Source organism: Passer domesticus, chromosome 6 (assembly GCF_036417665.1).
Source record: "Passer domesticus isolate bPasDom1 chromosome 6, bPasDom1.hap1, whole genome shotgun sequence".
Lineage (NCBI taxonomy): Eukaryota > Metazoa > Chordata > Aves > Passeriformes > Passeridae > Passer > Passer domesticus.
In genome coordinates, this window is record NC_087479.1 from 36,420,106 (window position 1) to 36,443,373 (window position 23,268).

A 23,268-nucleotide genomic window follows, 5' to 3' on the forward strand; every position below is an offset into this window, starting at 1 on the left:
ATTCTTTCCCATTTGGACAGCAGAATCAGAAATCTTGTCTCAGCTCTCCTTTACAAGTTTAAGAGCCAGAATTTATAGTGGGTTTTTACATCCTTCTTAAATAATGAATTTTCAAGAAAATGCAAAATACTTTATTTATTAGCCAGAGATTATATCACATTTTATCACTTTAGACCTGCATGTCCCTGTATAAGTATGCATTAGCAGACAGATGACTATATTTTTTTTCTGAAATATATTTACTTCTACCGCTAAGAAATAAAATATGGCATGGAGCATGTCCAGTTACTCACCAAAATGAAAGTATTTTCAGATTTCTTTTATTAAGAATAATGATTTGAGACTTTAGTTTACATTGACATTTTTGCTCAGATATTAAAAGTTTAAAGCTGTTTGTTTTCAAATTCTTATTTTTAAAAAGGCCTATTTATTTTTGAAAAAAAGTTTAAGCATGTTCTATTTTTCCCAACTGCCTGTGCATATTATAAAGACTTTTCTTCTTTTATATTCTTTGACTCCATAGTTATTATCACACCAATGACCTGTGGATAATCCCTTGAATCTATAACCTCTCTGTGACTCACACTAAGACAGACACAAGTGTGTTGACTGTCAGTTTTTCTTTTGTTCCTCCAAAAGGTTGGAGACAATTAAACTATTCTCTAATGCACGAGGTTCAAACTAATGCTACTGACTTTGTAAACCAAGGCTCAGTTAATACCAGCACCTTTGATTTTTTCTTTGAATTACTATTCACTGAATAAGTACACACCTAGCACAGCTGATAACAACAAATAGATATTTTACATTATAAGTGGGACTGTCTTTCTTCTCTGAGAGTGTCCCTCTTAGACTAATAAATGCATTAATTTTGAAGATAATGGGGTCATTCTATCACAAATTAAGATTGGCAATAAAACTTTCCTGAGCATAAGACTTTTCTTTCTTAATCCAATCAGAACCTGGATTGCGAGAAGAAAAAAAAAGCAATTGTTTTAAATGACAGTAAATTGACTGTTATGCTTTGGGGTTTAATAATTTGAGAAATTGAATGTTTTTCCAAATCACTCAAGCCAAGTCTCAGAGTCACATAAAAAAAAAAAATCCAGTAAACTTTCAGGTACAGTATGTAATGCCAAGTTTGCAAATGTAAGGGATCAATATTGATAAATAAGCATTTTCTGGCACTCAGGGCTTTTTTCCCTTAAGTAACTTTTGGAAAATAGGACTTGCATTTTGTTTTGAGAACAATGAACAAGCAAGGACCAGCTTTGACTGAAACAGAGGAAAAGAGAGGAAAAGCAGAAGGAGAAAGCTACAACTTTTAGGAACAACAAGTTAATAGAATAGTTTATCAAGTCTTATTTAGATAGATCTGTTTTCTTATTTGCCAATGTGTGTAATAGTAACATTAGGACACTAAACCCAACTTGGAAATCTCAGAAATTTCAAGAGATTTGGTAAAGACAAAAAAAAGGAATATAAAAGGATTTCTGAATAAATAAAATTGCTACTTATTACAGGCATAGTCCACAAGAATCAACATTGACAACTCACCAAAAGCAGTTTTCAGTTTTACTGAAAAACATTAGGCTAAAGTTAGAATACTAAGATAAATTCCCACAGTTTATCAGGACCAAAATCAAAAGACAATTTTCTGCTTTCACAGCACAATTTAAAAATTGCCTTTAGAATACCCCAGTTTAATGAAAGTGGAAAAAACTCAACTGAAACAAGACACACAGCCAAAAGCTACTTTTGACCACAGAACCAACAAGTGACATTACAAAGGTTGAAAAAACTCAACAGCCTGATTTCCATTGAAGATTTGCCATGCCAGCAAGTAAGGAAAAACTTCCTCATCAGTAGGCAGAAATCTTCAGAGTATCAATGCAACTGCAGCAGACACAGCTACAAAATGAATGAAGTATTAAAGAGGTGCTGTTATTTACTACACCCACAAAATCACACTCAGCCAGTAGATCAGGGCATTACATACTGTATGAAGTCTAAGAGGCTCAGTCCTGCAGTATCTGTTTGCCACAGTCTCCACTATGAGTTACAGATATGCTGCATCACATATTTGGTCTGTTTTCCTTCCAGAACCTTGCCCCCATCAAGCTGTTGCTATTTGAGTTACAGCTAAATCATGTTTAATTAAATTGCTGCTACATCTTGAATGTAGCCTCGTAGACTCAGATTTAAGGCAAAAAAAAAATTCATTAAATAGAATTATACAGAACTAAGCAATTCCTGCCAAAATAATGAAAGCCTTCACCCCAAAATATTTACAAACCCCTCAAGATTAATTTAATAAAAAGGCAGAAAGATAATGCAAGGAACGAATATGTAAAAAACAAATCTAGGAGGTTGTTCCAATAATGCAGGGCTTTTTCTGCACGCGTTTTGTCTTAACACATATTACACAGATGTCAGCCGAGGGGCTTTCTGTACATGGGCAGAGAAGGCACAAGCAAAGGGAAGCACATTATGCTGATCACTTGCACAAAACCCTCCACTGTGACATTTGGATTACTTCAGCAACATTACTCCTTGGTTTGAATGGGATAAAGCGGAAGGGGGGAAGGCATCGGTTGGTTAGTTTGGGAACGTTTTTTTCTCTCTTAACAAGAGGCCACAGCTTCACAACCAGGATTATTTCTTTTCCTTCTCTCTATCCTGCCTTTTCAGTTTCTTTTTCCCAGTCCAACCGGAAGCAGGGCTGTGAAAGGGACGGCTTCTCTCCAGCTCAAGCAGCTTGGCCCCTGGCAGAGGCATTTGCAGCAGAACTTAAGAGACAGTTCTGTTCTTGGCTCTGCCAACAGACTTCCTGTGTGTCCCGAAATCCCTTTGTGCTTTAATTCTCCCTGTGAGAGACAACAATGATTTGTTTGTTCTTCTTATCAGGTGTAATTTTTTTTCCAGTGGAAAAACTGTCTGCTGTGTGTTGTAATGTACAGACACACACTAAATTTGACAGCATGAAAGTTCAAGCTTGATTTAGGAGAAACTATAAAATAAAAATACTAGAGAAAGTCACAGATAATATTTAACAAATCTATTGTTCTTATGGGGGGAACAGGAGAGAGAATATTGGATTCTGTTTGGGCTGAGTGGTAGCTTTACCTTCCTGCCATTTTATTGCTGAATAAAATTAATTTCAGCAATAAGCACCATGAATAAGATGTATTCATGAAAACACACCTTATTCACTCATTTAAAAAATCTCACATTTTGAAAAAAGAAAAAAAGTGAGTTCTTACCACATCAGTCTAATTTATAAATGTTCTGATAGAACCCTAACTTTTAAAAGTTCCAAACTGCTTCATCACCAAGGACAAAACTCCACTCTCTACTTCTTTTATTATTTTCCTTTTTAGAAAATTGCTGCTATTCTGCTGTAAACATCAACTTGTGTATTTTCATCTACCTGTACGAAAGCACATAACTCTCATCTCTTTTCCTTTCTAATAGGGATTCCTATTGTGTTATCACTGATTTATAGAAGAGTAAACCTGACAATTTTTGGCTTCATTAATAAATACTTTAACATTCACACATAGCATTTTGTGGTTTTGGGGTCTTTAGATAAAAACTTCAGTAAGCATCCTTAGGGAAAGGAAGAAGATTGGAAGCAAATGTCTCGCAACACTGTCTACCACCACAAACCACTTAATGAGCAGATGAGAAATGAAGTGGTTTAATTTCTCTGTCCCAAGAATTTCTCTAGTCCCAAGAAGCTGGGACTACAGGCTTAAGTGCTGGGTTGGTTGTTAGAGGTACAGATTTAATTTCTGTGTTGTGCATCTTCAACAGCAGAACAGTAACACTGTGACTTAGACCAGTGCCAGCAAAATCCCAGGAAGGACAATTTTTCCTGAGTGAATTCTGGGCCAGACCATTCAATAATGGAACTATGGGGGAAGCTAAAATCTTCAGATTTTCAAAGGTCTAGCAAAGGTTAATGTCACAGCTGGAGCAAGCAACAAAATATTCTCTACAGTCACACTGTTTTACTCCATGGCCAGATGTTTTAGACATCTCATTCCCCTGCTCCAGATATTGCTTCATGCCAGAAAAGTAATGTAAGTTGTCACTTTAAATGTTGTGATACCATTGTTATCTGTGCCTGAATGACTACTGAAAAGAAATAAGAACAAAAAAAAAAAGGCAGAGCAGTTAATTTTTACTGATACTCTTAAAATTAGCAAAATAAACACTGTGAGAGTTAAGTGGGTTTTTTATACTGAATGATATCTCTCTTGCAATGAAGAGAGCAAGGAATGAACGATGGATTATAATGAAGTTATAAATATCCTGCATTTTCTCCCACTGCCTCTAGCTGTTGGCTAAGATCCCAGGTCATTAGTGGATGTCTGTGATTCCATGTGAAAGGAGAGTAAAGAAAAACAACAAAAAATTTCCAATTTTTTTTTGTACAAGACAGCAGAGATAAATACCCATTCCCATCTGTGTCTCTGAAAATAACTGCCCCATAATATTGTGAGAAGACTGAAGATGGAGATGGAAAAAAGATTGTTCCTTGACTTTATTACCAGGAGGTAAAAGGAAAAAGTAGCGATTTAAATTTTTCAGTAATTCAGTACGAGCCAACAACTGTTTGCACTGCTCAGACAACAGCACAATGACACTATCAAGACAGATTTTTTTCCCTTCAGCTGGAAATGGGTATTCTCTTTTCATATGTCATCTAGCTCAATTTGATATTTTTGCTATTAGATCACCAGCTCTTAAAATTACAACACTGGAAAACAATTCTTAAGCCTCTAAAATATTTCCTAGCAATCAGCTCATTTTTTCACCTTCATACAAGAGACCAAAAGAAAGTAAAAATTAAACAAAAGAGATGACAAGACATTGAAAATAGCTATTTTTCTCTATAATTCTTTTTAAATGCCAGCAGAAATTCTACAAGGTATATTCTGTTTGTAAAACTGTCAGCAGTGGCTGCATTTCAATGGTACTCAAACCCAATATTCTTCACATCATGCTTCTAGAAGTAAATTTTCTGTATTTAGCATTATTTAATCTGGGAGGAACCTTGCAAGTGCTGATGGAACTCACTGGTGCTTGTTCTTAACTGTACCTCAGATTTCCCTTTTTCATAATTGCAATGAGGAGACTGTTGAAGCCAACCCGTAAACTGATTCTACACTACAATATAAACATACATTCTGTTTATGAATTGGGATGTTAAACAAGTTGTAGCAGTATTTGTTAATAAAGCAATGCTCATCAATTAAAAAAAAGGCATTTATGCTGTTACTGAACAAACTAGAAGCATTAGCACTTTACTGCAACAGTTTCTTGTTCTAAAGAAATTATGGCTCCATAACTGGAGAGATGAGAAGATTTAAAGGATGTTTATTATAACACACAGCAGTTGCATATACTTCTATTTCACAGGAAGAAAAAAAAAATCCTCCTAGTTTCAGGCAACAGACTTAGGACTATATCTGTTTTAATCACTAGAGATTATTTTAAGTAAACAAGCAACTGAAAAGTAAGACATAAAAGGGACAGTTTTTAGAATATTTGCAGGGCTTATGGGTGTGCCATAAATTGGGTAGAAAACTGGCAGGATGGCCAGACCCAGAGAGTGGCAGTCAATGGAGTTACATCCACTGGTGTTTTCCAGGGCTCAGCACTGGGGCCAGTCCTGTTTAGTATCTTCAATGACATGGACGAGGGTACTGAGTGCAGCCTCAGCCACTTCACAGACGATGCTAATTTGGCTGGGAGTGTTGATCTGCTGGAGGGCAGGATGGCTCTGCAGGGGGATCTGGACAGGCTGGATTAATAGGCCAGGCCCATCGTATGGGGTTCAACAAAGCAAAGCTCAGGATCCTCTACAACCAACCCACGCACCACTACAGGCTTGGGAAGAGTGGCTGGAAAGCTGTCCAGCAGAAAAGCACCTGGGGGTACTGACTGACACAGGCTGAACATAAGCCAGGGTGTGCCCAGGTGGGCAAAAACACCAGTGGCACCCTGTCAGCAATAGCGTGGCCAGCAGGACCAGGGCAGATTGATCCCCTGTACTTGGCACTGGTGAGGCCACGCCTCAAACCCCGTGCCCAATTTTGGGCATCTCTCTACAGTACAGACAGTGAAGTGTTGGAATGGGTCCAGAGAAGAGCTGGTGAAGGGTCTGGAGTGTGTGTCTTGTGACCAGTGGCTGAGGAAGCTGAAGTTGTTTAGCCTGGAGAAAAGGAGGCTCAGGGGAAGTCATGTCAGTCTGAACAACTACATGAAAGGAGGCTGTGGTGAGGTGAGGGTGAACCTCTTCTCCCAGGTAACAATAGACAGGATGAGAGGAAACAGCCTCAAGATGTGACAGAGAACGTGTGGATTGGATATCAGGAAAATTTTTTTCACTGAAAAGGTTGCCCAGGGAAGTTGTGGAGTCATCATCCCTGGAAGTAATCAAAAGATTTGTGGATGTGGCACCTGGGGACATGGCCTAGTAATGAACAAGGTGGTGCTACTTTAACAGTTGGACTTAATGATTTTAGAGGTCTTTTCCAACTCTAGTAAATCCTGTAGAATAGCTTGGACTTCTAAAGGTCATCTGCTTGACCCATTCTGCAATAAACAGGGAACAGTGATATTTCCACAGTGTAAACTCCTTTACAGCAGTGGGACTAATTTTATGCCTATCTCTTCAAATACCTGCCTAACAGGCTTGAAATAAAAGTGCAGATGATGTCCACAAAAAGGATGTGAAGGAAAAATCTGCACACTTTAATGAATTCAGATATTACTTCAATGCACCTTGAGAAGATCAAGAGACGCCAGTCAGATCCCCAAAAGCAAGTTTCTTTACTGTGATTCAGGTCTTCAAATATTCTTGCAATATTAAAGACTTATGTTTGGTTTCTTCTAGTGTGAAAAAAAGAGAATCTTTTCCATGGTATGTCCCACAACTTTAAAAATAAATAAAATAAAAAATGGTTTGGAACTGTACAAAATTCTATGGAAAAAATGTCCTTACTAAATTTGTATGGTTTTTAGCAGTTTCCAGGAGAATCCAAACAACAGGAGGTAATTTAAGGTGATTCATGAGTTCACAGAGAGAGGTTTTGGCATCCTATTCTCAACAATATATTAAGAATGAAGTTTGACAGGGCTAGTGGTTCAGTAAATTGTTATTTCTGATCTTTTGCAAGGTCATTGGAGCTCTGTTCACTTCCAATTTACAAGAACTTCATATTAACAGCCAAAGCTGCCATGAACAGCCACAACTCACCTAACTAGAAATGTTACACTAAAAAAAAAGGTGCAGAGTAGCAGTTTCTTTTATTTCAGCTCTCCTAGGGGCAGAAATTATTCAGGCTGGACAGAACTACTGCTTTATACTGTCATTCCCTTCCCTGCTCACTTCATATCACACCAGCCTCAAAACTGGGCAAGGCATACTATGAAGATGGTTCAATAGTTCATAATATACTTGGTTTAACTAACATAAAGCAAAAAGCAAGATGGTTCACATCACCTGTAAAACTTCTAAGAAGTGTTTGTAAAATTTAGAAGAACCCAACTATCCCAATACTCCCACAGAGCAAAAGATAACACTGTATATTTTAAAAAATTAAAAGATGCAGAAGTTCTAAAAATCAGTAAAAAAACCCCAGGCATCAGAACCAGAGAATCTCCGTGTCCCAGTTAAGGTCACGTACTTGTGTGTCATTACAAGCCTAGTAATAAACAAATCACTGGTATTACCAAGATGAACAAAGACCCTTTGGCAAGCTGTCAAAAAGAAAAAAAAAATCATATTATCATGGCAAGGCACTTACTGTGAAGAAAATACTGGAGTTTCCCTCTCAGACATGATGTTTTCTGGGTTGAAAAAAACACCCAAACTTTAAAAATATTCAGAGGAACTTATCTGATCCTATAAGAAAACCAGAATTTTTTCCCCCTAACTAATAAAATACATTAAAAGTTGTGATACAGAAGAATAAGACAGAATGAAGACTTTTCATCAGCATTGAAAGCTCTTGAAGATGCATTAAATATTATTCCTTTACAAATTAAGATTTTATGCTATGCAGCACACTAAAATGGGCAAGAAATGAACAGGCAATGAGTAGTGGCAGATACCTAGATGTTCAGAAAACATGTTTACAAAGTAATGAAATGCAGGATATTGATGCATTTGCAGGATTTAACTAGCTGAATGTTGCTTCTACATATTCTTTCCAGCTTATTGGTGCAATAGTCTATAATGAGGTATAAATTGTGTCACTTATGGCTGCAACTTAGTTGTTGGTTCTACCCCAACATACGTTTATTTTACTGAGCGTATGTTAAATCAATACATCTTAAATACATGTCTCATCTAATTTTTAATGCAAGTCCATTATTACAATAAACTGATTCAGAAAAACCTCACGATGGTCTCAAATATGCCAACCTATTAATCTATATTTCTACTTGTACTACTTTCTCTTTTGGGTCAAGAGCAGTCGCATCACTAATTCAGCTAGAAATCCTGATATTAGAGAATATTGTTGCTGTTTCAAAAGACTATCGAATATAATGACCCCATGTTGAATTTAGTAGGTGATTTCCAAACAGCTGTGCTGTTTCAGATGACCATCCATCTCCCTGGGAGTTCAGTGCAGATTTCTGTCTTTTCAGTGTAATGACTTCAGCAGAAGCATTGGGTGCTACTTACATTCAAGACCTGTATGCTCTGCTCTCACAGCAAAAGAAGGCCACAGCATCTGCAAATTCTTTAAAAATGACTGCCTGCTTGGATCAAAGCTGCCCAAACAGGTCAAAGTAGCACAGCACACTGTACAATTTAAACATTTCACTTCTGACATTTATTTTTTTATTAGCCCTTCAATCACTTTGAAAAAAAATGAAAGCCTTACTTGAAAAGGAATTTTAAAGTTAAAGATTTTTAATAGTTTTATAATATTTTTCTATGTGCAAGATTGTTTCCCCTGTTTCGGTTATCAGATAATTTTTCTCCTTTTCCTCATTTTTAGAAATTAATCTGTTTACCAGAGTCTGACAGCAAGAAAAGCAGACTCTGAGATTCTTTCACAACTGTATCGGCCCCAGAAAAACATTACAATGTGCAGGCTGCTATAATCTTGTGGACTGTATATTTTTGAAAAAAAAAAAGTTCTTGATTTCTTGATACTCACTGTGAAGCACAGCTATGTAAAAAAGGTGCCAAACTACAGGGAACAAACTTCAAACATGCATGCAACAAACTTCAGCCCCCATCATTAACTCTCCACCCCTGACTCACAACCCACAACTCTTCAGCCAGCTCCCACCAGCAGCAATTTACACATGACCAGCCCACATGGCACAGAACAGCCCATGGTCAGACTATAAAGAACTCTCAGCCTCCAAGGCAGGGTGGCCACATGAAAACTTCTGGTCCCTGCCAGTTCCTGGGCTGTGCCTACAAATCATTGCAAGTAGTACCAGCTATCCCAGGCCAAACAGCACCAGGAACCACTCACAGTTTAGCACTATGGATGACCAAGCTGCAGTGCTCATGGAATATTCTCTGGCCTCAAGTAGGGCCTGTACAGATACAGCTTCAGTTTGCTGTAAGGAAAAAAATTAAAATCAACTCTTAGCTGATAAAATGAGGGACAAAAGATGACCTTCTAATCAAGATGAACTTCTAATCTCTTTTGCTTCCTCTTTCAACTTTCAGTTGCAGAAAGCCTCTTGTATTCATAATAAATGGAATAGAAAAAGATTACATTCCATATATTGTAATAAGCAACAAATTTATGCAAATGACATGCAGTAGGCAGCAAAACAATAACAGCATTGTGGTGTACTGAGCACGGCCAAACACACAAATGATGTAAAGGAAAACATGAATAGCTGAAAGCAAGTTTCTGCAATCCCCCAAAATCTTTGTTTTCAGACTAAAAGTATCTTCAAGACATTGACAGTTCTTTTGAGTTTCTTCTGAATTTAAGTTCAAAATATAACAGCTACCTGAGCCCAGGCTTAGCCCAAGCTTAGCCCAAGCCCCATCTTATTTTCCACTCATAAAAATCAAAACAGTTGCTACTTTTCTGAATATTAATTGGAAATTCAGTTTCAATTTCTTGGTTTAGAGTTATAAGACACATTAAAAATAATAAAGAGATATAACAGTGTTAGCTGTCAAAAAAAAACCCCAAACAACCAAAAAAGAACAAGTAACAGCCTCAAATTGTGGACTAGAACATTTCACAATCATTACAGAAATAAGATTAATTTTGGCTTTTAAATTATAACTCAATCCACCAAACCCTTTCACTTGATTGGAATTTGAATGTGCTAGAATACAAAAAAAACACCGTTGCTTCAATGATAAATTCCTATCAACTGTCTCTCTAGATCTTCAATGTGATTCAATCTTTTCTCCTACTTCAAAACAGCTATGAGATGTATGTCTTCCTTCTAATTAAAAAAAAATCATAAAGACAAAAGCAAGTAGGTTTCAGACTTTGTTTAGGTAACAAAAAGGAGAGTAAACCCAGAGAGTCATGCATTGCAAAGCAGAACTTGTATTATGTTAGGAAACAGGTTACAACATGCCTCAGTAAGAAATATATATTTGTCACTCATGAACTACACTATCTATTACTTCCAGTCATTAAGAAACAGGACGCAACTAAGAGCATCAAGAAAAGAGAGACTGGGGAAAAAAATAGCCTTAGGGCACTTACTAAAGCAGCATGATGCCTTCATGCAGGGCATGCATGACGTAGGGTACCCTTAGCTACCCACCATCACCAGCAGTATTGGCCCTGCACAGGGAGGCCCTGGAGATGGTGTGTGACAGGAGGTACAGCCCCAAAGCCCAAGTGAAGCAAGCCCCAGCACATGCACCACAATGCCAACAGCTAAAGCAGCACTTTCCTTTTCTGCAGATGGAACTCACAGAGTGCACCTCTCCTGCCCCAAAAGGACAGAGAGACACCACGTAAGGGACACCACAGCTGTCAGGGACATTATGTAAGCAAGCTTTTTGATCATTCCTTCAAGGACTCAGATTACTCATTGGCCATGTGCAAAGTGATTATTGTGGTCTTTACTGTCCTGGTCATAGACTGTCCCAATAGGACTCACTTCAAAAGACTGTCAATCATTGCCCAGAGGTTTTTGACTTCTAAAATCCATCAGGAAATCTCATTTTTTCACAGTGAGGATTACAACATATATTACCCATGAACCTTTCAATAATAACAGCAAAAAAAGTTTGCTTATTCCTAAATCTACTCAAATTGCCCTTCTGCTACCATAAAAAGACACAGTCAGCAAGATCCAAGACAAGACATGTCTCCCTTTGTTCTGTTTCTCTCCAAAGCAATTGGCTTTCTCATCGATGATGCAATACTGAAGCCCAGTTTAAATGTATTGTGAGAGATCTTTTACTAAAATTGAGATCTAGACAAAACTTGCAGAACATTTATGGATTTGGAAAATTTGAGCTACCAAAACAAAAAACATAAAGCAGTCTTGCACCAGTAATTTGGGCTGTCCCACTTAGTCTTATTCCAAATGAAACAAAATCCAGAGATGCAGACAGTTTTTTAAAATTATATGTGAAACTGACAAATATAAACTTCTCTGAAAGTATGCCTACTTTGCATTGGATAAAAAAATCCCCTACCATTTTCTCTTCCCAGTTCTCCAATGCTAACTAGAGAAGGCTTCCCTTACCCACCTTTATCTATGAAATCCTAATAAAATAAAAAAAATCCATAAGTATAAGAAAAATAGACAGCTTTAATTAATTCTGGTCTGGAACCTCACACTTTGTTAATTTTTCAGACCTGCTGTTTTATTTGTAGGTCTGTCACATGGGGTGGGATGAGGTGCGTACTCTTTAGAGAGACTTGACTCTGTAAGAAAACCTGCAAATGATACCATAAAAGCACTAACTATTGATGACACAATCCATGTACACACTCTTAAGCACATATGAGTGTGCAGGAAAGGGATGGCTGAAAATGGAAAACACTTGAAATAACAGTAGAACAGAAGATGAGATCTATTTTAATATTATTAGGTGTAATTCTGAAAGCAATCAATCCTTACAGGCATGCATAAAAAAACCCCAATCAATTGAGGAAAATATTTGTTGCTATTCAGCAGGAATAAGATCAATTCAGCAAGGGCTGATTCAAAACTGATCCAAAACTTATTAATCAACCACTTCATGTGACAGTCATGTAGTTTGGTAAGACATCCCTCAAAATACATTTGCGAATCTAAAATACAGAACATCATCTCCCCTCCTTCAGATGAGAACGTCCTAACACTGTAACACTGAAGTTATAAAGAGTGAGAACTTACCTGTACTGGTGTGTACATCTAAGGATGTATACACTAGGAAACCTACTGACACTCAGAATTTTGATTTTATTGTGCTGAGGCTACTTGTAAGCATTTCTAGACTGAATTAATTTTATTAATCTTCACTCTGTCTCACACAACATGAAGGAACTGCCATCAGAAACTACTTTGTCAGAAAAGCCACAAGTGAATGGAGATGTTAATTTTGTTTTTCACATGGAAGTTCTCAAGGGCAGGCTTTTTTGTTGATTAAAAATGAAGCTGAATAGGGAGTTAACATGCAGGTTAGTTAACACAACAGGCTCAGATACAGCCAAAATGATGATTCATTCAGTTTGTGTTCAAGACCACACAAACATATCTCTCTGAGGAATATCATCTTAGTCAACAGAAAAAGAGTCAGCTACTATTGAAAATAAATAAAGTGAGCACAAATTCACAGAAAAGGGAAGGGATTATTTTTGCTATAATATAAAGGAACAACGGCTGATCATACCAGACACTTTAATAAACAGTGAAACTGGACACATGTTTAGGTTTATCAGACTTCAGCTACTTATGCATGCAAGTCCAATCTCATGTCTCTAACATGTCAGAAACATGGCTCATTTTCAGAGATAAACAAATAAGCTATCTGGAACTCCATCACAACTGTTGCAATAAAAATATCTCATTATTTAATCCTAGCACAGGCCTGCCCAACAAAATCTTTCAGAAGGAAGCTGCCCACTAAAAGAAAATAAAACCACACCCCCAGAGAATAAAATCTCCAAACCTGGTCCTGTTTTGTCCTGCAAGTCTGTCAACATCCTTCTATCCAGTGACTATAGAACTCACAGACATACACGATCTTGGAGATTTTGCTGAAGTTCAGATTAATTTTTCAGTAATTTCAGCTCCCAAAAGACAAGTCTAACAAAAGTTATTCACATAACATTGATAAGATTGGAGAAAAAAAACACTCCAAGTTAAAGACTAATCTTGGATCAATCTGCAGCCTTGGAAGTATCATGAATATGACCTTCCTTCTGTGAGTAGCCATGCTGTGGAAATTCTTACAGACGAACAAGGGAACCCGCTTGCAAAACAGAAAGAGTATAGAATAGTCCTTATATGAGATTAAAATAAGGGGAAAAACCCCACTGTTTTATGAATGTGGAGGAAAAACTGTGGTGTGATTACACAAAGGAATTCAAACTGTGAATGTCCATCTGCAAGTAAGAAAGAACAATCAACATACACACAGAGCTTATCTGTAAAGCAGATTGTTTTCTTAAAAATATCTGTATCCCACATCTTCACCATAGTTAATTTAAAAAGAAAAAATAATAATCTATCCAAATAAGCATATTTTGCAGGTGACTTCAGAAAGTTTGCAGATCATTACACAAGTTCTTGGTTTTGCTTGTAAGACACGCAAGAATCACAAGACTTGAAGAAGTAATTCAGACTGCGAATGTGCAGGCTCACTGCAAACATGCTCAACACTGACAACCCAATGAAGTTGATTCTTTATTTTAAGTTGCTGAAGGCACCTACAGGTCCTTTCAATAGTATTTAGTAAGTTACACTGAGTGCCAATTGTAAAGAATGTGCTCTGTGTATCTAGTGAGCAATGGACTTGCAGGGAAACAATCAGTGAGCATGAGCATTAGCAGATGGAATAGTCAGAAAATTTCAGTCTCATTTCATTGTTTATTAAACAGTTTACTGTTTTCCCTCAGATTAATCCTTTTTTGTGTACTCCTGTTTCAGCTTCATATTTGAAATGTATCTGCATTAGGCCACAGTTGCCTATGAATGTATACAACTATACAACTATTTCTATCTAATTTCTAAAAAATTCATTCAAAGCCTCAATAAATTGAAAATCAACTTGATTCTTTTTGTCTTCCAACAAAGCCTGTTTTGAAGTTTGCAATTATTCCCAATAGTTCCCAGAGAAGTTTTCAGCAAAGAAGTCTTGGTATAGTCAGAAAGAATGAACTTATTTGATCACAAACTGAACACAGCAGCTGTGCTGCTGGCAGAAGATCTATAACATGCACTCATGGTGGCTTCCCTGCCTCCGTCATAATCTGCTATATACTGATCCAATTATTGCACAAAAAGCCTTTTTCTTATAGCACACTCTCCTTTTCACTTCTGTCTCACTCTGGATTAAAGGAAAAAAAAATCTTGTGGATGGAATGCTTACTGCTTTTCAAATATTTCGTGCGAAAATGCCATTTACACCCACAGCTGCTGCTGCCTTCTCTTTCTCCCTTCTTTTACAAGACAAGGAGGGGGAGAGGACAGAGAGAGAAAAAAACATGAATAATTTTCCAAGATATTCAAATTAGAAGTTCATTGTATTATATTTTTTATAATTAGTCTCGTATGACAGATAACAGATTTTGATATTGTCCTGATCATTTACAATATAATTTAAAACTTGAATCTTACAGGGAATGCACAGAGGCATGTAAGTGTCACAAACTCAGCTTAGTGAGGAATGGTCTCAGGTACAGTTGTTCAGCACAAGATTTTGTTTGTCCATGACTTTGTTAAGCACTTTAGAAAAAAAAAGGAAGGAATACAGTGACTTAGTTTGATGAAGAGATGGAAAGTATGTTGCAATATTTTCCTTCTGAACAATACTGTTGTGTAACTTTTCTAAGCTTTTGCAGTCCAACATGTAAAACAAGTAAACCAATCCCTTGGGGAAAAAAAGCCAAAAACCCTAGTGCCATATTGGAAATCTTGCATCCTAAACATCTGTTTCTTTATTCACTTTTTAGTTATGCTCTGACAAGCAACTAAAAAAAAGCCTGTCAGCCACTTTCCACAACTACTTTTTGTAGGTGGAAATAGTATAAAACCCAGCTATGCTGCGAAGCTAGACATGATAGAAAGCACTTAGGATAGTTTTTAAACAAATAAGAAATGAAAAAACTCTTCACAGGGCTCATACATATTCTATTACATGAGCCATCAGTAATTCCCATTGCTGCCTTCAGAACAAAGAATAATTTTTCCAATTAATTTTTTTTAAAAAAAAGACAGAAATAATCAGATAACATGTTTGAAGAGAAAGGAGCTCTTCCTAGATTCACCTGTGGAATGGAGAGACAGGCAAAGAGAGCCTGTGTTACTTGCTATATAAAGTTTATTTCTAAACAACCTTTAAATGAACGTGTCTTGATTTAGAACAATCTTGTAAAATTCTCAGTGGTTCAAATGCACAGGGGAAGCGCACCAAAAAAGGGTCATAGTTATTCTTTCACTTACATTAGTAAACCAGCGCTGAAGCATAGGAAGGGTTAGGGTGAGAAGGTCAAGAAGATACAAGCAGTAACTAGATTTTCAATAAGATTTGGTTTTATACTCTTACTGCTTTCTTACTGTAAAACCATCCTGATTTATTAAAGTAATACTCCTCACATGCGACACATCACAAAGCAACCCCTAAATACAGGGAAATCCATAACAAAATCTTGAAAACAATACTTTTTTTTAAAGTTGATAGGCAGATTCTTCTCTTCAAAAAAGACAATGTATTCCTTCAGGGAAAAATATGCAAGAGTACGTAATCACTCAGCTATTTAACCTCTGTGTACTCTTATGTTTCTTAGATTTACCTCAAAGACAGTTATCTTTTTGTTTGGCTATAGCCTTTTTGGTCAAGAGATTTAACTGATATATCTTAAAAGGGCCATTGAGAGCCCCAGTATTACTGAGAATTATAATATTCAGAAAGACACTGAGGGAATATTCACACCACCATAAATGCAATATACTGTGTCAAACCAAAATAACACACTTATCAGGTCAAGCCCAGAAGTGTAAAATTCTTTGACCAGTATGAATATAATTTATTTAATTCTTTAGGAAGCCTGAGGAAAAAATTCTAAAGTCTAAATTATTATTTCCCTTGTAAACACTATCATCTCCATTAAACTATTGCACTAAGGTACAAAAACTAAGCTGCAGAAAGCATTTCAAGAAAACCCAGTTAAGAGTTTTGAACCCCACTGAAGTCAGCGCTGGTTGGGAACTTAACCACTTTTCTGGATTCCATTACATCTACCATTCAAAGCCTATTAGTCATGGAACACGCTGCTGTTATCAAAAGGAGCAGATTGCCCACACCAGCTCTCTGTGTAAATACCTGCTGGCACATCCTGTGGGTCAGTCTGCCCACCACGGCACTGAGCGCGCACAATACCCGGATGGGAAGCGTGGCTGCAGGGAAGCTGAGGACTGCAGCTACAAGAATACTTAATGCTTGCATGTGTCCCTGTGTTTCTTGCTCTTCTGCAAAATACCCTCATGCTTTTGCTTAACAGTGCTTGCTGAAGCATTTTTTTCCCCAAACTAAAATACATTTTTTCATCAGTAGGATTTAAATGAGCAGTTATGTAAGTTTCACAACATTTTTTAATGTTCTCCTCTGTTTAGTGGAGCTAAAACAGATCTGGGGAAACTTTCACTAAGACCTATTTTAGGTTCTACAAGGGAAGCTAAAAAGATTGAAACACACTGTTCTATGCCAGACAAAAACTTGAGTAAGTCTAAACTTAGATGTTTGTTTCTGACACAACTATAAATGTCTCACAGCACTTATATAATAACTATCACATTCAACCAGCAGAAAGAATCAGCAAGCCTGAGTCTACCTGTAAGAATAAAAATTATAACCCTAAATAGCACAAAAATAACAACATCACACAGTATTTTTACGGCAAAATGAAAATATGTCATGAATCTCTAGGAAAGGATAGTCCCATTGTATAATGGCCAAAGAGTGACTGATTTCCAACACTGACCTTGGGAAACAATCCTGAAGAACACACAGGTTCCTGAAGATATCTGGGGAGGAAGGGAGGGGGAAGGAAGCAATAATCACACAAAATGCCCCCCTTTACTAAAGAAGATTTTGTACCAAATCAAAATCACTTCCCAAAAAACCCTTAGTACAAGGATGTGGGGAGACACGACGAAACTACTTCATTGTTTGCAAGTGGTAAAGCCCAGGTGCAGACAATCAGCATTTTCCCTTTGATGCAGAATTAGTTCAGTCTCACAATCTGTGACCGAGGAAATCTACACTTTGTCTCAAAAATGGCAGGAAAAGGAACATTACCTCAAATATAACACTTTTTTGTGAGTCTGTTTTTTTGTTGTTGTTTTTGTTTGTTTGTTTAACAGCATTTTCAGTGTTATTAAACAAGTAAAAGCATATAATCTGTCACATGAACATTAGAGATTTTACTACATTGGTCCAGTTCCTGCTCAGTTTACTGTATTGCAAGGTCTGTTTTTCCCAAATTAAAATAAAAAAAAACTTTTACTACTTAAAAAGAAAAAAACTAGCACGAATATATGGGGAAAACATACAAGATGGACAACATGTCCCCTTTTGGAAAACACAAGTACAGGTGGCAGAGAAAGAACAGTCTTTATTAACAGAACAATAAATCCAAACTCATCTTCCAAACATTTGAAAGTGCTTACATACTTGTGGCTTAAGCCTCTTAGAAGTGCCTTTGAAGTATTTGATCAAAGTATATAGGGAACAAAATGTATTGTGTGTACACATCTCTGAAATGCAGGAGACAGGAACCTGAAGTGTACAATGTTAACATCTAGAAGAAACTGTAAGAAGTATTCAGAGAAGTAGAATTGTATATTTGAAATCCTGCTTAAAGCACTACATTTTGCAGCCCTCACACTACTGTTACACTGTCACAGAGTTCTTAACTGAAGAAACTGCTAGGATTGATTTTTTTATACATCCATCTACAGGGGGGAAAAAATTAGACAGCTTACTAAAAGACAGCTCTCTACAAACACAAATCTCAAGACAGATACTTTTATCTACTTTTCATCCTCAACCAATACACCAATCACATACGATAACAGTTGGCAAGACATCTTCAAGGGAAAAGTAATCCAAGGTCAGCTCATGAAAGAAAGCTTTTACAGGATGGCAGTGGTACTGAGCCTCCTTTGGCTGCTGATAGCATCGTTGTTGTCAGCTCAGCACTGAAGCAATGATTCCAAACATGACATTAGTACAATTAATTCGTTCATGCAGTGTAAGAGGGCAGAAAAATGCCCAAAAGCATGGTAAGATTGCAGTATTCCAGAAGCCTCTTCTCAAGGACTTTTGAAGTACATTTTACTGGTTCTACAATCACAAACACAGGCAAAAAGCCCAAGAAATTTCCTCATGGCTCCAGGCCTTTCAAAACACCAGTCCATCTTTTGACATTTCTTATCTCATGCAAGACATCTGTCTAAGGCTCAGTAACCCAGCATTTTCACAGAGCAGCCCTGGATGTCCTTTCAGTCAGCATCAGACACAAGTAAAGAAACTACTGCCCATTTCTCAGTTTTCTATGGCCCAGGAGTTCAGGTATCCCCCACTGTTTTTATCAGATAAAACTGTATTCCACAATAATACAGAGCTCTCCACAGAGTCTGAAACAGCTACTGAACCCCTGGATGGAAGCTGCACTTTTTACATTGCATTTTGCATTCTTCTTCAGTCACACTTGTATTTAATAACAACAAGAACAAAAAATTACATTTGTAGCCAATATTTGTATTTTCCATTTGGCAGTTCTGATAATTTCTCTCACAGACCAGAGCTAAAACTGTCTTGGCAGGCGGGATTTATCAGCATTGCATCTGCTAAATCATTCCAGCTAGAAAGCCAACTATATTGTCAACAGTTTTAAGAAGTAAACTTCTACTTGTATTATGTGACAAACTTACAATGAACAAAAAATCAAAACAAATAAGAAAATGTAAGTGGGGCTGAGGGGAACCCAACCAGATCAACATTTAAAGATTTGGTTTTTGTAATCCCTAAAATAGAAGTTCAGCTAGTGCTAAGAACTTCAGGAGGAGTGTTTTCCTTTTTAAACACTAAATACACTTCCCAAACTCACAAAGCATTTTCCATACTAGTGTACCAGGAAGGAAATAAATAAAGCACAGTCAAGAATTTCACCTAAGGTTGTGGTAATTTCCAAATGTGACAGTTTTTCAAATATTGACTCCCAAAGGTAAAAACAGTCCTATGCTCATCACTACCAGAAATACAAATTTTACAGGATTAACTCAGTCTTAAGTGATAATTTCTGTGAAAAACACAATTATACAGGTCAAAATTTCAGGAGCAGTTGTATTGACAACAGAGAGAAATTATATTTATATAATTTGGAAGACAAAACAGCAGTAAAACCTGATTTTAATGTCAAAATATGTTTGCTTATATAATGACATAGTTGGATAACTTTGCTGTGCACTGTATTTATTTGTAGATTTAATAATTCCTTGTTTATTAACAGAGTTGTAATATCATATTTAAATACCAAATTCTTCAATCTTCTTTTTTATCAATTAACCAAGGCTTGGTTCTGAAGACAGGAGTCTCCACTAGTTACAAGAGATTTCTGATGGTATCAAGGAAAATATCTCTGAACAATATGGTGCAAGTAAAATTTTCTATCATTAAAAATGTGATCACTTCATTGTTGATTCTCTCAGAATAATCACCTCCACACTCTTACTTTCTTTCAGAGCTTTCTCCCTCTAGATCATGACACCTGTTCCTGAAAAACCCTCATTTCTAAGCTAGAGTCCTCAACTGTCACCATCAACGATCACTGCCAAATGTAAAATACCTAAGCAAAGTGTGCATTGGTTGACAAACAAGGGTATTGCATTCCTACTGCACCTGTTTCAGACAGAAGGACTGAGTGCTGTGGTATTACCAACAAAATAAGAAAAAGATGGGGGCAGAATAGAAAAGGAGATCTCTCATGTTATCTACATCTCAATGTCTTCCTGAAGATGTGGTTGTGGAGGACAAAATGGGATGGGAATGTGGATATGAAGCATCACTCACCATTTCCTGAGATGCATACTTTGGATCTTCAGGATCAACTGACCAGTAGCAGTAGTCAAAGCTGAAGGCCACAGTTTTTTCTCTCGAGTCCCAACTGCTATCAAGTCTACTGTCAACCTGACAATGAAAGCAAAAAGACAGAAAGGCCATGTCACTCTGAAGCTGACCCAAAAAAACCCATTTTCCAAGGTAATGGGAAGTTTAGCTAGGATCTGTCTGGTGGAAAAGGAATGGCAAAGAGTTAAACCTCTTTATTCAATTTTCTTTGGTGCTTGGAGTGAGGTGGAGATATCCACGGCAAACCTGCTAGAGCATTTTTACTAAAAGGTTCATTTACTACAGCTAAGGTTCCCCAAGACACATACAAGAGACATAATTCAGCTAATCTCCATAAATTCTGTGTATTGGCAGGAAAGCTTTATAAACATTCTGATATTTCTCTGAAATTCTTCTGTTTCACAGAGACAGAAATGAAGCTCCAAGTGATAAGAAGAAAACAATTTTCCCACTGCATAATTAAATAGGCAGATCTCTTCCCCAGTTTCCCCTTTGCTTTGTCATGGTTGCAAGATAATGCTTCTGTCACTGGGACTGCACAATCCAAACTTAACCTTTATGGGCTACTAACAACAACAGAGAAGCCTCTTTAGCACAATAGTCAACAATTGCTGGAATTAAAGGAATTGTATAAATCTTTCCATATAATCTTTCCCAAGTGATTGGTAATTAAACAGATGAGCTTATGAACACTCAAAGGAGGAGAGTAACAAGTCAAAACATGATACAGAATTAACACCATATACATGTAATTTTGATCTAATTGATAACTTTGTTATAACCTCAACATTCAGACTAACTTAAGCAGAAAAAAAAGCATGCAGGCTCCAGAGCTCTCAAGGAAGATGATGGCTACACTCAGTTTATTCTTATAGCTCTTGGTCTTTTACCAAGGCCTGAAGTGCAGCTTCACACAATTTGCTCTATTTCATGCAAATCAGTTGCACTCTGAGGAGAAATATGAAAGGAGGAGAGATACAGGGAAAGAAATTATCCAGATGTTAGTAACAGCAAGATATGCAAAAATTCCTAAACAATTTAACAGCTTTGAATGATGGCACACAACAGGATTGCAGAAACTTTGATACAGACAAGACAGTTAGTTGTTGTGTGCCTTCTTATTTCCTCCCCCAAAAAACACACTAACCCCCAACCAAACCAATCCTTCCCCACAGTTTCATTGCAATAATTCTAGGGCTGTGCCAGTTTAAACTTCTCCCTTAATATTTCTATTAGAATGATCCGATAGCCAAGAAAACAGAAAATTATCAGGATTCTTATATGGGAAAGAGGACACAACTAAAAGCTTACCTTTATATTTCTGACTTTTGCCACTTTGTCATCAACTTCTACAATCACTCTTCCTCCTTCTGCTCTCTCTCTGGAAACAGAACACATTTTTACAATCCATTTAAAATATAAAGAAACAGAAAGTTGCATGTCAAATTTCTAAACTTCAGAAATTCATGTTTACTTTAGCAAGCTGCAAATCAGAAGTATAAAACAGAAACTTCAGATATACACAGATAAGACTCTCTGACATAAAATAACATTTGCAGATCTGCATTCAGGTATCTCAAAAGCAAGGGGCTAAAAAAACCTCAAGACTGTGGTGATTGAAGAGATTTCAAGTGTTTTTCCTAAATACACTGTTGGGATTTTATTTCTATTTAAGAGTTATTGCTTTTACAAGTAGAGGGGAGCACTGGCAAACTGGCTGTGCTTTGTGGGGTAGGGATCCATGTCGCAGACTTGTGAGCCACAAGAGTTGTCAGATTTTTTGCACATAATCCAAAGTGTTTATTGCAGTCTTCAAAAAAGTACTCTTTAGGGGAAAAAAGTGCCAAATGAACAATAAAACCAAAAAAGTGTCCTGAAGTGAAACGGACAGGATTGTTCCTCAAGTGCAAAAGGCCATACACTCGTATAGACTATCTAAATCTGTCACTGGAATCAGCTATGACTGGCTACTACAGATAATGTCCACGTCCAAAATGAGTCATGTTAGAAAATAATGAGAAAATGATGTGGAAGAAAAAAAACCAAAAACAACCCAACAAACAAACACACACCCAAAAAACCAAAAAACCCCAAAACAAATAAACAAAAAACCCTCAAAGCAAATTCTCCTTATTTCTGGGCTGACAGCAGGATAGCTGCCTGAAGATAAGGATGCTCTTATTTATCCCTCTCAATAATTATAATGGATTTTTTAATACATAGTAGGATAGAACAGAGGAAGAAGAGGTCAGTATCCTATTTCTCCAACTTTGGTACTGAGAAGATAAGAGCAAGACAAAGATGTTTTATACTTCCTCTATATTTTTTCTTTGTGATCTGATACTGACAAATCTTGTAAGCTGCAACTTTCTGATAAAATTTTGATGAAGTCTATTATCTTTACAAAGCTGTAAGAAATTGATTTAGAAATAAAAACAAGTTTGTCCTTAGTGCAGTTTTGTCAAATTTTATTAAAAGCAAGGTGAAGGACCACTGTCATTTGGGGTTAGATGTATACATATCTCCTGATAATCAGCTGGATTACTATCATGAGGTCAGTTAAAAATGAGGTCAGATGAAACAAGAGTTAGAAAATTGAAATCCAGCTGACAGCTGCTCATTCCTGGCCCTAGACCTTTAACAGATTCCTTTCTATGTGTGCAAAATATTTAGTCCCCCACCAATTACAATCTGCCTTCACTGAGGGCTCCGACTTCCAGGTGGCCAAAAGCACATCATCCCCTGCCTTTGGGTCTCTCCACTTCTCAGCTTTTACCCCACACTTTCTGTTCCAAAACAAGATTCAAAACAATGCCTTAGGACACTTAAAGCTTCCATGAAGACAGTCACTGTAGTACTTGAGCTTACCAAGCATAAAGTGGTTTTAAGCACATTTCTGAGCACAGCTGTTCCCATTTTGCAGATAAAAATAATGCTTTACCTTAAAGCCTCTT

The 23,268-nt window shown here is 36.9% G+C and overlaps 1 protein-coding gene across 1 annotated transcript in view; it reads right to left on the reverse strand.

Moving 5' to 3' along the window:
* The window catches only part of STARD9 (StAR related lipid transfer domain containing 9), a 96,422-nt gene that overhangs the window by 61,869 nt on the left and 11,285 nt on the right, over window positions 1-23,268 (reverse strand). Inside the window, exons 2-3 of the mRNA XM_064424512.1 lie at window positions 21,626-21,695; window positions 20,258-20,374 (exon numbers count right to left, since the gene is read on the reverse strand). Of these exons, the coding sequence (XP_064280582.1) occupies window positions 20,258-20,374; window positions 21,626-21,695 (187 nt within the window). The remainder of the gene's footprint in view (window positions 1-20,257; window positions 20,375-21,625; window positions 21,696-23,268) is intronic.